General features: G+C 45.7%; 1 protein-coding gene across 2 annotated transcripts in view; it reads left to right on the top strand.

The window, feature by feature from the left end:
* Positions 1–18,789, top strand: part of CABLES1 (Cdk5 and Abl enzyme substrate 1) — a 442,043-nt gene that overhangs the window by 366,169 nt on the left and 57,085 nt on the right. Inside the window, exons 7-8 of one of the 2 annotated variants that reach the window (XM_069220017.1) lie at positions 763–866; positions 17,476–17,582. In XM_069220017.1, coding sequence (XP_069076118.1) covers positions 763–866; positions 17,476–17,582 — 211 coding nt within the window. The remainder of the gene's footprint in view (positions 1–762; positions 867–17,475; positions 17,583–18,789) is intronic. The other variant, XM_069220018.1, reaches the window with a different exon arrangement.

An 18,789-nucleotide genomic window follows, 5' to 3' on the forward strand; every position in this document is an offset into this window, starting at 1 on the left:
ATAAAACCGAGAGCTCTAGTCATAACTGGCATTCACTTCTTTTTATTTTGATGAAATATGATTTAAAGTACGCTCAAATGTACATTGTATATCAGCAGTTGTTCTCCTGGGGTCAGTAACTGTTTAGAATATTAAAAAATATTATCAGAATAATAAAGTATATATACGTAGAAAATCTACATGAAACGTTGAACATTCGGTCTATAGATTTGAAGGAATTTTTGATTGTAGGATAAACATTAGATTGGTATTTCTAGCATGATTTGCGGGAGCAGCTCAGGCACAAAAAACATATTCTAGTATGGACAAATTGGTTACCTTATTTGAAGTGTTGGTACGCACCAACAGGAGCAAAAAGACATAGTGATATGTAGAGTCTTGCATACCGCATTGTCTTTTAGAAATAAATTCACATTATGAAAAGCTCCAACCTTCCCATTAGAAGTTCGACGTTTGTATATTTTTCGTAAAATAAATGAAATATTTCATAATTTGTTTATTTGTAAGTGTATTGTTTAGAGGTTTAAAAAATTGAAAATGCTTGAACTGGGAACCCCGTCTTCCAGTAGTGGGTGATTCAAGGGGTGGGAAGGTGGTAAAAGAAGTTAAAAGATTGAGAACAGCTGTTGTACACTCTAGTTACATCACCAAGAAATATCTAAGCCACAACGTATATGACATAGTTTGTAATGTGATTTCTTGTGTACTAGATATCAAATTTCGCAACTATAGAAACAATCTCTTTTGTTCTAAACCTTCTAGGTAGTGATCTTGGGGACTATATTGATTATGACCCCAATCTGTTGGATGACCCCCAGTGGCCATGTGGAAAACACAAGCGAGTTCTCACGTTCCCCTCATACATGGTGAGTAGCATGCACTAAACTGGAACCCCTTATGCTTGATTTGTTTTATTGAACAGTTCCACCTAAACCCTTGATAACATCACTTCACATAACTTGTGTTGTTGTGATCATTTCTTCACATGTTTATTCTACCCAGAGAATGATTTGTCTGCACCAGAGTGTTTAACTTGATGCTAAGATCGACTTCAAGTCAAGCTGTCTCCAAATGAGAATAATGTCTCCTTGGGCTCTGAAGCAGACAGCAATCCTTGAAGATGCATTGTCTGCAGAGATGGACACATGTTATCCTCATCCAACCAAATCACTCTAGAGCTTTGCTGATCATTCCAGCTAGATCTTCAGGGATTAACGCAGCTTCAGTTCCTGGGCGATATACTGGCAGTACTGGTCCAAAAGATTAAACTAGCACCTAAAGAATCTCAGGAAATGTGTTCCATTGATTAGGGCCCTAAAAACATCTTGCAGGCTGCTTCACATGAGGGCAAGGTAGGGTTCTAGCCCTCTGCAAGTTCCTGATGAAATTTAGAAAAAAGAAACTAAAAAAAACAACAGTAAGGGAAAATATGCCCCCAAAAAAGTGAAATGAACCTGCCACTGTTACACATAGGAAATCATAGTCTCGCCCACCCTGTCACTTCAACATAAAAACTGAACCAATTCCCTCCGTCCCTTCATTGAAAGCCTCCCGCATGTGCACGATATAGGAAATAGTAGGCAGCTTTTGAAAGTGGATACATGCTCTACTAAGGTGGCAGTTTGTGCTTCTGATACCCATAAAACTCAAAATGTACAACATATCCATGCCAGACCATTTATTGTGCCAGAGGTAGGACAGTGCTCCAGTCATCAGCCCACCAAGTGATCATTCATACCCTCCCTCTCCCCAGGCATCCCCCTCCAAACGACAGACCCCATTGAACGAGATACAGGAAACAGGATTGAAGGGCTCTAATCTCCTCCCTGGGAGGAACATAAGTTATTGTTGAATTTGTACTGTAATATAGAAGGTATCACAAGCACAGTATATTCTCAATGGTCTGTGTTCTGGCAAAAAGATAATTTGTCTCTTAAGTGTTACCAAATGACTTGTACACAGCATCATAGCACTGATTATGGTGCAATAGAGCAGCTAAAGAATTTGGGAAAAATAAAAGTTCTATTTTCAGTGGAGCCTTCTTGTTATCCAGGAGTGAAGGAAGTTGTACCACCAATTGGCTAATGATTAAAGATACCAAGTATTAGGCCTTTTAGTGTCTTGGGCTGGTTTTCCTTGCTTGTGTCATTACAGGAAATTATGTCAGATAGTTATGAGATGGCTAGTACTGATCTTGTTCCTGTGACGAGCACAACTCCAAATATATATATTTACTGTGCATAGTGACAAATCTTTCCGGACAACATAAGCCAAGAACTGTTTGCACTTTTCCAATAAATCAAAGAAAACATGCAATTTACAGAAATAAATTAACATAACAAACCTGTGTAGTTGGTCGTTTGTTAGGAAAAAAGGAAAGGTATTCACTTTTACTATTTATAACAATCATATGAGCAGATGTGCAGTAAGCGTAAATTGCCACATTAGAAAGTCTTGTGTTTGACAAAGACTTTCAATAGATAATTTGTCTGAAAATCACAGCAAGTCAGAGGAAGTACCTATGTTTAACAGTATCATTATGCAAAGCACAAAAACGATACAGCACTTGGCTAAAAAAAGGCTTGATATTGTGTTTTATTTATTATGTGTTTGTGAGGAAATGCTTTGATACATGAGGCCCTAACACCTCATTGGCAAAAGGGATAATCAATAGCTTAACTTCGAAGACTATGAAAGAAGTGGCTGCTCTTAAACTGTATCTAATACCAAACTTTCGCTTATTTCCCCAACAAAACTTGTACTGGGCATGGTGAATGCTCGCTTGATACCTTCACTTATCATCAAAGGCACCTACATCCATTTTTTCCATTTTTATATGAATAAAGAAGAGTAAAATATAATGAGCAGTTGTGTGTGGCACCAGACACATTTTCGAAAACGTCCCAATCAATTTTCTGTTCTTTTCCCAATATTCTTAATCCTGGTAGTACGCTACTCATTTTTTTCTGCAAAGTTGATTTTTTTGCTGGACGTCTCTCCATATTCTACCCAGCCCTATTGAGTAGCCGTGATCCGTGCTTAACTTGAGCCAGTGTTTTCCAGTGCTCAGCACTGGCACTTAATTGGCACCCCCAGCACTTAGGACAGTCTACCACATGGTGGTGGTGATTGTCTAGTTTACAGATGAGCACAACAATTATTAAAGAATTCAACATATACATTACAAATGTCTAATTCTGGCCGCCCAAGCCATTCCTATAGCTTTGGGGGCCTCAAATGGTCAGAATTGTCTCACATGCAGGAGTGTAATGGCTTGTTGTTGTGTCGGTACTGGCATTGCCAGTGCTGGCAGAGGCAATGGATGGCATACAGTGCAGTGGGCTCCTGACATGGGCCTTTCCACCTACTTTTTTTCTACCAATTAAGCACCGGTCGTGATTGTCCTGATGTCCTCAGCCACCTGAGTATCACTGGGCTCCAGTTCTCTTCTGAGCAGGTGCAGCCCGTTCTTTATGGCAGAGGGGCCACGCCCCCCCACCTTTTGCCCCTCATGAAGAGTGTCTGTCAGGCTGAACAAAGGTCAGCCTGACAGACAGTCTTCATGTTCAGGTCAGGCAGCCAGGAGCAGACATGCGCGATTTGCGCATTTCCACTGCCATAAGCCGGCCCTGCAAACCATCTTCTCCACCTTCCGAGGTCAGCCAATGAGGGAAGGCAGCAGTCCCAGCCTTGTCAAAGAGTGGGATGGGGTCAGTGAGACTGCTGACCCCAACCCCACTCTGTGACGAAGTGTCACTGACTGACACTCACCCTGGGCGCTTCAGGGCTTAAACATGAAGCACCCAGGTCGAAGTCAATGGGTGACGCTTTCCTCGTCACCCAGGGGAGGGCCTCGAAGCACCTTTGCTGAGCCAAGGAGGTCATGGCCTTAGGGGCTGTGACCTCCTCAGCCCAGCAAAGTTCAGCTCAGGCAGCCAGGAGTCTGATGCAGCCACACTGGGCGGTCATCTGGAGGTTGGGCACTGACCTCGGGGGTGGTGTGTTTAGCAATAAGTTATGATTTAACTTACTTTGGGACCTTCTCACCTAAAGACCCCACCCTTTCATCCTTAGAATGCAGCTCTGGTGTCTGAACCCATTAAAAAAGGAGGAGCCTCATTCAGCTTGTTGACTGTCAAACTCTGGAGGTAAATAACTACAAAGAAACAACCGAGGACAAAGCAAGCACAGCTGGCCTGACCCATACAAGAAACTTTCTGTCCCAACCATCTTCCTCCAACAACAGGGTTCATCCACCCCCAAGGAAGCGGAGGGTGCCGGAGTTACGGTACAACTTAGGTCCTTTTGGGCCAGTTCCATGTCACACTTTCAAGATAGACTCTGAATATGCGAATGAGTTCCACTTAGTCTCTGTACCTTAAGTAAATTCTCTGAAAAGCTTACATTGACCCGCCCACTTGAACTTATGTTTGGCACCCTTGCCATTCTTATATTTGACACCTTTGTTCCACCGTCTTCCCTGGCCCCTCAACTCCCTCCCCCCACACCTGACTCCCCCGCTCTTCAGTGCACCCAGTCTTAGGGTGACTAGACGTCCCGGACAGTCCCCGTTTTTAAAGGACTGTTCCAGTGTCGCGAAGCTTCTCTTAATTTTGAACAAATGTCCCGGTTCTTGGGTCAAAGGTCAGATTATTAATTAAATGTCCCGGTTTTAGGGATAAAGGTCAGACCATGTAGGGACGCATAAGTAAAGTATGAAATAATTAAAGTAATTTATCTGTTACTGTCAGACAACACAGTCCCCTGTCTGCTCCCAACAGAGAGAGGGAGTGGGGAGCAGAGAGAGGTGGGTGGGGGCGGGTTGGGGAGCACTGTGGGAGGTCAAGCCATAGCTAATTTTAAATGTGTAGTCTTGTAAATGTGTGCGTGTGTGCATGTGCCTGTGTGTGTTTTTATATATTTATATAGGCACACAAGGCTACGCAAAAAAAAAAAAAAAACGGGTCATGCCAGCTATAAAAGTGAGAGTAACGTCTTTAGTCCTTCTTTTATGTCTGACCTGTCCCGGTTTTTGCTCTTCAAAATCCGGTCACCCTACCCTGTCTGCATGTTTATGATCCATGTATATGGATAGCTCGTTATTAGAAGAGGTAATTCACTAATTCAGAATGAGTATGTTAAGCCGCAGTCCTAATCTTCAGGTTGCCTTCCCTTCTTGGTACACAAACATCAGTACTTTTGCTTTACTTTAGAGTAATGGATTGCAATGCGGTTTTAGGGGTTTGTTGAGAAGTGCAGTCTACCCAGACATCTGGCGTTTGATGGTAAAATTGTTTTCATGAGTCGCAATTATGCCCAGATGAAATATTTATTAAGTAAGCATATATATTTTAAATGCACAATTTATCACTATGTTTTGTTGCATTGGCTCTACGCCACTGGGTAGGATAAACCGTGGTTGCCAAGGAATGTCCTTCTTGTCTGAGAAGCTTGCAAGCCACGCCTCTGCTTGTTGCACTGTGCTTCCCTGATTATGTCCTTTTACTGGTATAATAAATTACTTTTATTTATAGCGAAGTTAACGTGATTTTCGGGGAACAGCGAACTAAGCAAAAGTGTGATGTGCAGATTGTACACCTTACTCGGCACAGGAATTCGAAAAAAAAGGGGTCAAGACTTGGTGTTTTAGAACATAACCTCTGTGGAAATATCTGTGTAACCATTAACTAACGACCATGCCTCTGGAGGTTTCTTTAATCTGAATCAGTTACAAAAGTAATTTTACTTCCATTATTGAGTACTGAATGTTGAAATGGAACAATTTCAATGTTCAGGTTGCTACGTTGTTCAAGTTTAGTTTTCCTTACTGATTGCGTTTATTTTCATGATTAGTTCAAATGTATTATTATCTGTGTGCCTAGTTAATAAAAACCATTGCACTTGTACACAATAAAACACATAAAATCAAACTGTAGCACGTGTACCCAATGAAACAGATAAAATAAAACCATAGCACTTGTAAGCAATGAAACACATAAAATAAAACCATTACACTTGGGCAATATTAGAGCAATGTGAGTATTACACAATACAATTGACCATCTTATCCCAACCCAGTGTTGGATTGATTTTTATCCAGAGGGTTTCATAAAGTGCAGGATTAGGCAAAGTGCCTGGCAAGGGCCTCTGTATTTCAATCTTATTTTTTTTTTCTTTTCTTTCAGAAGATGAGCAAGAGTCATTTGATTCGAAAGTGTTATTGTTATTGTACCCTGGCAGAGGGCATAGGTCTATGTCTTATGGTCTACAGTGATTGGATCAGCCAGGACGCGCACCACTCCCTACAGATATCTCACTGTATGGGCAATCAGTTTTTGGTTGGCAGAGTTGAGGCAACTTGGGGTCGCATTTCTGCACTTGTGGACCCCCAGATGTACCCACAGCGGGTGCAGAAGCCTGCGGCGATCCTTCAGGGTCCTGGTGCATAGGCAGAACAAGTGGGGCACAGTTTCGAATGCTGACCCACAGAGCCAGCAGGGTTAATCTTTTCCGTCCCGGCGCCATGGGCTCTCTTGTCTGCCTACTGGGAGGAACCCCAAGCAGTAAAGCAAGTACTTCCTCGTAATGCTGTAGGTTAAGACTTCTCCCAGATATGGCTGGGGGGGGGGCTAGAGTCTTATAGTTGTTTAGAACTAGCCAGTAAAGAATAATGCAAATTACCTATGTACTAATAGGTTGGTCTGTACAATTCTGACTTGACTCATTTGGCTGGTAATCAGACCTTCCTCCAGGAATAGTAAAGAGGTAGATTGCGGCTCACTCCGATTGGCGGCCATCACATGAATGGATGGTGGCTTGCTAGGGTCAGTGGCAATCCAGAATGTTTGTGATCACCTCTAATTAAACTTTTTTTAATGCAGCCTGTTACCCCTACAAGAAAAGGGGCTTCTATTAAAAAAAAATCCTTCAAATGTTTTCCTTTTGAAATGTTCATTTGAGAGTTTGTAGTGGTCTTTTGGGCCACTGCCTACTCCCCAAAAAACATTCTTTGTCCACTTGGAACCCCTTCCCTTTTGTGAATAAGTTACCACCTCAAAACGAGAGTCAGTAACTTTTCAACGTCTTGTGACTACGTTAAGATTGCAATACATTAATACACCTCTTACCATTCTGGTGTTTGGAGAGAATGCCTACAACATGCCCCATCCAAATAGCAAATCAGTATGGGAAGTAGTCTAATTTAAGGAATCTGAAAGTTTATAGGCTGATATGTAGTAAACCCCTGTTTGGCAGTCGCAAACTTCAAATCAGAGTGTTTGCATCCATAAAATGGGTTTGGACACCTGCCCCATAGGTTTCTCCACCTTTTGTGGTGTACCACTCAGATGCTTCAGTTGCAGCCTATAAATCTTTTTTATTTTTATTTGTTTATTCAATTATATATGAACATACAACAAAAGAGCCTGATGAACAATGCAAAATTAATGTATACATAGTCCCAACCGTGTATGAACACCCAATGTGTATCTCAGACAACCAGTGAAAGAAAGGCGCAGGGAGAATTATCCCCTCTCATTCAAAATACATCAGGGTCCAGCAACAACAAAAGGATACGAAGCATTAGAAAGCACAAATCCAGGGACACGCACAAGAGGTACCCACGTTCATAGGGCTGAAAAACAGATCTGCAAACAACAGAGAAGAAGAGTAAAGGACGGGCAGAGGAGGAGCGCGGGCCAATGCAATCGTCTATCGCTGCATATCATCCATGGCGCATAAGAGCGGCAACGCAAGTCTAAGCTACCATAAGCGTGGCCAAACGGAATGCGCACCCACTACTTCATTGAGTGGACTCCAAAAAAGAGCGCAGCGGAGCCCAAATGTCTCTCGGCCAGGAACCCTCAGGAACCAGCTCCCAAGAGATCGTTAATTGCTCCTGGCAAAACGCAGCGTCTCCCAGCCAGTCAGACCCACGAGGGGAGCGGCCCCGCACCCAACACATCGCACACCTGCGCTTGGCCAAAAGCAGCAGCAGGCCCACCAGTCTCCTCAGAGCCGGCAGCACCCCATCAACCAATCCAAGCAGCGCCAACGTAGGGGAAAGGGGCAGATCCAAGCCAGTCATCTCAATCGCATGCATTACTTCCAGCCAGAAGGTGCGTACTTCCCCACAGTACAACGCCAAATGTAGAAAATCAGCATCAGGGGCACGACACCTTTCACAGTTAGCATCCGCGTGCAGCCCCATAGCATATAGACCTCGAGGGGTGTAATATAAGCGATGTAAGAATTTGAAATGAATGAGCCGCAGCCTATAGTTCGGTGATAACACCCTCATATGCGCACAGCATTTCTTCCATGCTTCTTCAGAAATGGCCTCCCAACATCTGCTTCCCACTTTGCTTTAGCAGACATTGCAATTTCGCTCTGCTGCTCCTGCAAGCAGCCATACTACTTGGTAATAAGCTTACGCGGCGACTGCACACACCATAGTACCTCCAGCGCCTGACATACCATCGGAGTCGCAGGGAGGCCAGGGAAGCACGCACGGAGCATCGCACTTCATCACAGAATGACCGAATTAAAGCAGAGCAAAGGCGTTGCAGAAAGCTTGCAATAAGAACGAGAGGAAGGTTCACAAACAGGTACAGGAATTTAGGTAGCACTACCATTTTAGCAATAGCAATGCGTCCTATAAGCGACACCGGCAGCGTGCGCCACACCTCAATCCTGTCTTCCAACCAAGAAATAATCTTGCCATACTTAGCCAACCAGAGCGTTTCAACGTCACAACTCAGCCAGACTCCTAAATATCATACTGGACCGCTCGCCCACTCAATAGGATACCGGGACGTGAAACTCACCGTCCCCGAAGAGAGAGGCAGCACAACGGACTTAGACCAGTTAATCACTATACCAGAGAAGGCGGCAAGCTGCACGATCTCGTCAAGCAGAACATCCACATTTTTGCACGGATCTCGAAATTACAGCGCAATGTCATCAGCATACATTTTATTGTCTATGTTAATCATAGAGAGCGGTCGATACGAATCGCAACAATGTGGATCCTTACCAGGCTCAAGGATCGTGACAATCAGCGCCTCCCGAATGGAGGTGGGGAGAATCCCAGTCTCCATAGCTTCGGCATAAAACTCCAACAGTTGAGGAGCAAGAATATCAGAGTATTCCTTATAGAACACAGGAGTCAGTCCATCCAATCCGGGGGACTTGTCTCCGGGCAGACTACGAATCGCAGCTTTCACCTTCTCCACAGAAAAGTGTGTCAAAATAAGCTCTATGTGCATCATCAAACCAGAGCAAGCTGATCTCAGGAAAATAATCCTGCGCAGCCTCATCATTCAACTCGGTGGGCTCAGCATACAAATCCGTAAAGAATTTGGTAAAAACGTGCATGAGACCATCCGTCCCCACCACACGCTCACCCTCTGACCTGTCTATTTCAGTAATATAACTACTGGGCCAAGGTTTGCGCAACATGTTCGCCAGCTTGCGCCCGGCCCTCTCACACTCGCCGTAGCACCTCGCCCTGGCAGACTTCCCCAAAAAACAGATTTACCGCAGAGAGGCTTCCTCATATGGAGATACCGCACTCCGCAGAGCTGCCAGCGTGCCACCAGACCAGTCTGCCACCAGTCGCGTCTCCAAGTCCGCCATCCGTGCCTCCAGATCAGCCAACTCCTGCCGCAGTGCCCGTAGTACTCCATGTTGCTTCAAGAGACATACCCCACAGATGACCACCTTAAAGGCCTCATAACGTTCCAGCCGAACTCACGGACCCACCATTCTCATCAAAATAGTGAATAATGGCCTTGCGAATCTCCTCGCGAAACGCCCCATCCCTGAGCGCCCCCTGTGGCAGACGCCACGTATAAGCGGCCCACCAGGCACCGCCAACTCTAGTTTGACTGATGTGTGGTCCGATAGCGTACGTGCCATATGGTCCACCGACCGTGTCCAGAGCTCCATGTCCTGTGTGCCCAGCCAACGATCAGTACGGGACCAGCTACTGTGCACATAATTAACACACTCCCTCTCTCGCAACCCCGTGTTTCGCCCTCCATAGATCCACCAAGACTCCATCAGCCATAACAGCCGACAGAACCCTAGCAGCAACAACGTGCTGCACCCTGGCCAGACTCTCACGATCCTTCTCCGGATCCAAGATCACATTAAAATCCCCGCCCCAGATTACAGCACCACCACCTATCGATTCGACCAAGTGCCAGACTTCACAAAAAAATTCCGGGTCATCAGTATTAGGACCGTAATCCGAGACCAGTCTGCAAAGCCTATCTAGTAGCATTACACTCAGCAAGACATATCTTTCATTAGGGTCTACTATTGCCCTCTGGGTGCTCCATTGCAGCCCCTTGAGCAGCAGAATCGCCACAACCCTAGCATGGCGCGAAAACACCGCACCATGACATTCGCCAATCCAGCTAGCCTTCAACTGATTCAGCGTAGCCGCCACTAAGTAAGTCTCCTGCAGCATACATATATCTATATGCTGGCGCGTGACAAAGGCAGACATAAGCCACACCTTGTGTCCATCACTCAAGCCACGCACGTTCCAGGTAAGACAACGAATCAGCGTCACCCTTCCCGGCACCATCGCATCATCCAAGCCAAAGCACCAGAGAGCCACACCATCCTCCACGCCCGCCAACCACATTCAAACAGAGGAAGCAGAGGAAAAAGGTCAGAAAAGCAAGAAAAAAACAAAATATGAACAGTCCCACCCCTCACCCACGCAGACCCCCCAAATGGGTCAAATCAAGGAACCACCCCTCCTGACCACAACAACCCAACCGTTAACACATATCATAATAGCAGGACTCATCCAAGGAGCGTAAGTCTAGCCACCCATCCCACCATCCCGACCAGGACTGGGGAGGGAGGGCCAAGGGCCTAAAAGCAAGTTAGACATCAGAGCGGCCAGTAAGACAAATAGCACACTATCAGCGCACCCTTACAGCAGCCTAGGGCAACCGGTCCACCGACACCCATGGCAATTTAGTCATTGTCACTTAAGGTTGCCCGTTCAGCTCCAGGGCCATCTGAGTCAGCAGCCGCAGGCTTCAGAGGAATCAATTTAACGAATTTAGCTGCCAGCTTCGGGTCCGTAAAGAAATGCAACTTGCCCCCGTGCTGTACTCTCAATTTCGCAGGATAAATAAGAGAAAATCTAGCATCCGTCTGACTGACAAAACGTTTAATCTGCAGGAAAGCCCTACGTGCCGCTTGTACACTGGGGGTGTAATCCGGAAAAAAGTTCAATTCAGAGTTCTTATATATCACCGGGCGCCGTTCCCTGGCCAACCGAAGTATAGCATCCCTGTCGCGGTAGTTCAGCAGACGGATAATGATGGGACGCAGCGGAGTCCCAGGCAGAGGCCGGGGCCTCAACGACCTATACGCCCTCTCCACCACCAGCATTCGGGAAAGCTCACCAGGAAAGAGTTCAGAGAGCATGTGCTCCACAAAATCCTCCATCCTACCCATGTCCGTGGACTCTGGGAGACCAACCATTCTAATGTTGTTGTGGCACAACTGTGCCTCCAAATCCTCATTTTTAATACGTATGACTTCCAGCACACGCTTCATACGCAACAATTGTTCTCGTTCGCCATGCCGTTGATCCTCCAACTCCGAAGTACGTGTCTCCAACTGATCAAACCGGGAGTCGTGATCATCCACCCTGGCCTTGATGTGGTCCAATTGCTCGGTTAAGTGATCGAGCTTGGCGTCTATGCCAGCTAAACTGTTCTTAAGATCCAGGAACATGGCCTTGACCGATGTGTCCGAGGGCCCTTCCTCTACCGGCACGTCTCCCGGTTGAGAGGCAGAGACACCACTCCTCTTCTGGCTGCCATCAAAGGAGATCTTCTCCTGCATCTGCTCTGCCTTGCCCATTCTCTGCAACTGCCAAAACCCCTCAGGAAGGAACTCCCTGCCGACTTATCAAAAAATGCGGCTGGCATACAAAGTTCACACAGTGAAGGACACCGCAATCAAGGCACCTCCTCAGGGCAGCCCAGTATCCCACAGGCAGTGGGGCACCCCGGCCACATCCACCGGGCCCGACACACCCCCGTAACGAGTGGCCCACAGCCAGATGGCCGGCAGGTGGAAAGACCGGGCCGGAGACCAATCCACACCACCCACAAAGTACCACAAATGGTTCCCCGGTCCAATCTGACCGGCGAAGGAACCGCTCAGCAGGCCCTGTCCAAAAAGCACCTCCACACAGCGACAGTCAACTCGGGCCACCAGCTCAAGAGGGAGACCTGCGCCAGGATCCCCTCCTCACCTTCAGGGTCCCAGTAAATGGCGGCCAGCCGGCGGCTCCCAACAGCGTACCTTGCCCAATGCCAGGAACAGGGGTTCCAACCCCAGCTGGCATCCACTGCAAGGCAGACAGGCCTCCCGCAGGCCAGACAGGGCCCCCCCGGCGGGCAGACGAGCCCCGAATCTCAAGGGGCTGCGAGGCCATGGTCTGATCCGACTGTCAATTCGGCCTTGCGAGGGAGAGCACCCTGCTTCCCTCGATCGTCAGTGCCCCAGTTTGTAGCGCCACCACTCCCACGGGCCCACCCAGATCCAGAAGGCGATCCCACCAAGGCGCGCCCTCAACTGCTGCAGGCCAAGCGCAAGCCCAGGCCCGCCTCCCCGGCTCCGAAAAACTGGGCAACAAGAGGCCTCTGCCGAACTCGCTGCGGCAGCAGCCAGCAGCACCAGCACCTCCGAGGGGCCGTCCAATAGAGAATGCGTGGAGATGGCCGCTCTGACAGGAGAAATTCAAGGATTTGGCTCCAAGCCCAGCAGAGCCTCACGATGTGACAGCCATCTTGCTGGCAGGCTAGCCACGCCCCCGCAGCCCATAAATCTCGACTGAGGTTTATGCCTACTTCATGTTAAGGGTACTTTGCTTTGCACGTTCTTCAACTGTGCACTGTGCGCCAGTCTCATGAAGCTAAAACGCCCAAAGCTTTCAGCTGTGGACCATATATAGCAGGTGTGTGATGCACAATGCAAGTCCTATTGTTGTGCACTGAGTACAATACTTAAATATAATAAACATGGTCTACAAACTTAAGTTGCTGTCAATATTTTATGTTTTTGTGGTATACACACACAGCACAGCCTGCAGATGTTCACTGTAGCTACTGCTCAAGTAACATGTTCTAGAGCCTTTTTGTTATGGACTGTTTCTGTTGTGTATGAGTGGCTTTCCAGGTTCTTCAAACATATAATCATGTTTAGTGATACTTAAAGCATGTAGTCAAGATCCTGTCTGCCCAGGAACCTTCTCATGTGTCCAGGTATTCCCATGACATGCCCTTGCTCTGCAATGGCATACCTCTGTAGTACCATTGAATGGATTATTAGTACCATGACATGCAGAGAAAATGGAATGTCATGCCTGTGTGCTGCCATCAAATACTCTTGAAGAGCCATTATGTATCAGGTATACCCATGGAATGCCCAGGTACAATCACAAATTTTTAAAGTACTGATTTCCCGTAGCCTGATGCTGCCTTCTACTCCATTGCTAGAGCCAACACATGCTCAAAGTCAGCCATGCATGGTCAAATCCTTCTGTCATATGCTCAGGTTCTGCCTCGCAGTTTATAACTGGGTTCTTCAGTTTTATGCCTAGATTCATTATCTGCCCAGGTTTGATCAACATATGCCGAAGTGTAATCTTTTTATGCCATGAAGACTATCACAGGCTCTGGCATTGCCTGCTATCAGATGCTCAGGTGTTGACTCTCCTGCTCAGGTGCATGATTGTGTTCAGGTAAAGTAATCATGCACCCAGCTGCAGCCTGCTGTTAGTATGTACCAGCACTGCCTCAGATACATCATCAAATGGCCAGTCCATCCATCACATACCTAGTTCCAGCCTTCCTTCAGGTACTCAAACTGTACCCTTTCTGCCTACAACCCTACCAGTGTCCTCTGTACAACTCTGTGTGCCTTTTGGTGGGATACATAGCAGTTAGTATGCCAAAATGTGCTTGCCATGGTTCTTTCTCGGGCACATGTTCACCCACCCATTCAGCACATCATGGACCTGCTTGGTCACGAAATAGAGGGTATTTGTGAGCAAGCATTTGCTTTTCAGAGTGTGTGTGTGTGTGTATGTTGTGCGGGCATGGATAGCCCATGCTGTAGAACCAGTTTGGTCCTCATAGCGTGGGTAAACACCGACAGTTCCAGACAAACACTTTTGTTGTGAGGACCAGTGCTTTAGGAGGACTGGTCCTGTAGTGTATTTAAGTAGTTTCGAGCAAATGCATCAAAAAACTTAAAGTGCACTTATATTTGCCTCGGTCCGCTTTATCACCTTCCCTATTATCAAAGAATGCGTGGAGTTAGAATAGTAAATACACACTTCATTACGGTCAGTGGCCGGTCCTCATAGTTGTAGGTATGTCATGTTGTGTGTGTCTGTCTGTCTGTGTGTGTGTTATATAGGGTCCGAATATGAATTTGTTTGTTTTAGTGCGTCAGAGTGCATGTGTTTGTGTGATGAGTGGAGTTTTGGGATGCGACTGGAGGCTCCTGTTCACATAGTTCATGGTAGTTCTGTGGTTACCCTTTGATACAGATGGGATTCCCAGACTCCCTTTGTAGACTCCATGTTCACATCTGTGGTTGTTGGTTGAATGTATGTGTGAATGCAGGTGGAAAATGGAGACCTGAGCTACCAATGGGTGGTGCTCTTTTTTTGCATAATTCAAGAGTTACCTGGGACAAAGGGCAGTTCCCTGAAAAGGGTGAGTGCATATGTGTATGAGTAAGTAACCTGAGTATGTGCTCTGAGCATGAGGAGGTGTTTTGTGGGTGGAATTTTATGGAGGTGGAGTTGCTTGAGTGCTTGGACTTTGGGTGGAGGGGATGAGGTTGCCTTGAATGTAATGGTGCTCTGACAATTGGAGTTGGGTGAGGAGGATCGAGAGTTGTTAAGGTAATATTTATTACCACTGTATTTTTCATCTGTGGGGGCATTTTATTGGTGGGGCATTGCTCCTCTGCTCTAATGAAGGAGCTGCCCCTGCTCCCTAAGCATCTTACTTCAGGGTGTTTGCAATAAAGGAGTTAGCAAGGGTTACGTGCATCATGTGGTTACCTGAAGTTAAAATGTATTCTTCAAATGAGATGTCATTCCGGGTTGTTACACCTCCCCCTTCCAGCTAGTGCGAACTTCTCATGATGCACCCACACACGCATGCCTTCAAGGCTAGAATCGCCCTCCAGTCTGACAAACTATACTTTCTCTGGTTTTGCCATTATGTGCTTTCTTATTGCCTTCAGTCTGAATGACTCCTAGAATTTGGCATTTAAGTAATATGGTTGGCGTGGCAGAGGCTATAGGCTCTTGCATTACCCCAGTCAGCACATACCATGGTGAGTCTGTAAGAAATTGTTGGCCTCACCGATATTGAAGCATGTGGTTTTCGTCAGATAACGAGATGTAAAAACCTTAGGATTGGGACTTCCCATCTCACTGAGATTGTCAGCACAGAGAGAAAGGGTTCGTAAATAAAACAGGCATTACTTTATTTCTGTTTGTCCAGAAGTCTGGAAAACTCTTCTGTTCTCTGGAAACATAAGCCTATATGTACAAAATATTTTTCAGTTTGAAAACGGCACTTTTCGCACACTCATAAATGCCTTTTCTGATGTACAAAGCCCAAGTTGCGACTAGGTAACCTGTTACTGAATTGCAATTTGGGGTTACAAATCAGTATTTGGAAGTGCCATGTTTGGGGCATGCCTTTCAAATACTGACTCGCGTTGGTATGTACAGATGTTTCACAACCGAAATGTGGTTGCCAAACATTTGCACCTTACCGCCAACTCAAAGTTGGTGGCAACCCATTCGCAAAAGGGAAGAAGTCTCCTTGGGACTGCTTCCTTTTTGAAAATGGTTGAAAAACTATGTTTAAGAGCAGGCAGTGGTCAAACAGACCACTGCCTTCTCTTAAAAAATAAAAATGAAACCTTTCATTTTTTTATTTTCAAACGCGTCCTTTTTCGTTTAAGGAAAATACATAAAATAAAAGCCAAAGAGTTCTCATTTGGTATCTGCTGAGGGACTAACGGCCTGATTTAGAGTTTGGTGGACAGGTTACTTCATCACAAGTGTGACAGATATCCCGTCCGCTGAATTACAAGTATATCCAATGGTACTTGTAATACAGCGGGTGGATTGTAACCGAGTAACCCGTCCGCAGGACTCTAAATCAAGCCCTAAGATTAGTGGCCACCAAAACAAAAACTTTAACAGTGCAGCACACAGTAGTTAAGGTATGGATTAGTTACATAAATAGGCTCCTAAAGACTTCAGAAAATTAAAGCGAGCTCAGATTCAGCAGACGCAAGCCAGAAAATAATTCCAAAATAGTGGCTCTTTCGCTAAAAGACTGGTGAAGACACTTTTCCTACCTTCAAAGTGACGGTGTGCAGACAGAGAAGATCCCAGATCGAGCTCAGTCTGCCTGAAACAGTCAGGTTCACAGTCAAACAGCTGGTCTGCTGCACTTTCAAAGTCTTAATATAAACGAGGACGAACATTTGAAATTCCCACAAAACACGCGAAATAATTCGTATTTTCAATTATGATTTTTCTTTTCTTTTCATGTATGTTGGTATGTTTTCCATTAGTGATGCTTACAAAGATTTTTTTGTTGGCCTCTGGCTGTGGTCTGTGTTTATTTAAAAAATAAATGGATTCGTTTGTGTCTAAAATCAGGAATAGCCACGTCCAGTATACCAGCAGGGGTTCAATCCATCAGTGCTTCATTTGTAAAAAGAAGTCAAGTAAAAAGTTCAGGTTCACACATTTTTTCTTAGTGGCCCAGAGCTGGGGAATGTCCGGGTGCCTCACACACCCCTTTCTTCCTCCATCCTACACTTCTGGTCTTTTTATCTCACTTGTGCAAGTTCTTTTGCACCCTCGCTTTTCCTTTTGTCACAGTGTTTCTATCTTTCCCTTGGTTCTGCTTTCTTCCTTTTCATTTTTTCTCTTTTACTCTGGGCCAAAGTCTAATGATCAAAGTAAGTCCCGGTGCCCTAATATGAGTGCAGGTACCCGCTACCTGCACCCACCGAACGACCTGCATAAAACATTGTCTTTAGTGCCTCAAATCTAATAAGCATTTAAAGTAGGCAGCTGTGCTACTGACACACGGCAACAAGTTCCTGTGTGTTAGAATGTTTTGTTACCATTTATATTTGTATCCGCAAAATGCTACTGTTGTGATGCTCAATTTTTTGCAAATAAATTGAGTTTGTGACTCAGTTGTGACAGACTAGATGATGGTAAGATGAGATGCTTAGTGTGGAGTTTCCTTGCTCATGTTGTTATATCTATGTTAAGAAGACTGTGAACAAGTGCAGATGGCATTTCTCCATGGTAAGAGCTTGCGCGTTCCCCGTGTCTCTTGGAGCGGGATTGACTCACCTTGGCGTGTTGCATTACAGACCACAGTGATCGAGTACGTGAAGCCATCGGACCTCAAGAAAGATATGAACGAGACCTTCAAGGAGAAGTTCCCCTACATCAAGTTAACCCTTAGCAAAATAAGGAGGTATGGGAAACCTGGAACAGATCAGTGTGGCTTTAAACAAACCAGCATGCAACTGAATATAGTTCTGTCTTTGCATGGTGTCCGGTGGTTGCTGCCAGCACTACATTTAGGAAGCAGAATAGTCGTTATCATTGATGTAAAAGGGGATAATCTTGAAGAACTCTGCATAATCCTGCTGTGTTTTGATTGTCGATTGTGGAAAACAGGAAGCCCAAGTCAATGGCTGGTTTCTGATTGTGTGGAATTAGCAAAACAAGATCAGACATATGAGCAGTCGAAGAGGCTGAACAGAGGTCAGTGTGATAACAGGGCAGGAAGCTCATGGAAAGGGGTGGTGGATAATTGCTAGGTAGAACATAATTTGCATTCATAGAATACTTTGAGGAACCTTGTCCATGAACAGTGGAAGGCGAATATTGGAAGGGCACTTAATAACATTGCGTTCTTGCCTACCCTTCCAGAATGCCCTATTTAAACTAATACATTTCTAAACAATACACAGAAATGCTGATTTCCCAGAAGCGAATGCTGTGTGCCCCGATGCAAAACATTAGATGCAACCTTATAAAAAATGGTGTGGGCGTGCTCAATGCCCTCACATTTTTGGACAGCTGCCACCGAACATTTGAGCCAACTCTCGGGACATACTTCCCTGCACAGCTGGGATATTTGTGGTTCAGGCTTCTTCAACACACTCAAAAATGTAAAGTGCTGGCCCCTTTGGTGGAACTAGCACTGCTGCTAGCCAAACAAGCCATAACAACTGTATGGAAAGCTGGTATGCCCCCTTCAGACGCTGGATAGCAACAAATGGTGGTTGCCTTGGCCAAGTCAGAGAGTATGTCCCTTAGGTGCGAAGAGGCCAGGGGCCTCCGAAAAATTCCCCTCTGTCTTTGATGGGATGAACTAACTACTCTCTTTCAGTCCCACATCAAGGATGACAGCTATCCGCCGTAATACCACACTTGCACACCATTGCATACACTACTATGCATTGTGCTCCCATATGACACTCGCCTGGCTAGTAGCTTCCCCTTGTAACTTTGCCTCAGCTAAAGCAACCCCGCCCCAATGCAAGATCTCCCAAAATCATTGCTTACTTCACCCCTGCTTTCTAAGCCTCCCAAGGCTCATTGAACCAAATAAACCTCGCTAGTTGATGCCCCATGTCTTTTTTTTCACTTTTTTCACGGCCTGAACAAACATC

The sequence above is a fragment of the Pleurodeles waltl genome, chromosome 2_2, assembly GCF_031143425.1.
Source record: "Pleurodeles waltl isolate 20211129_DDA chromosome 2_2, aPleWal1.hap1.20221129, whole genome shotgun sequence".
Lineage (NCBI taxonomy): Eukaryota > Metazoa > Chordata > Amphibia > Caudata > Salamandridae > Pleurodeles > Pleurodeles waltl.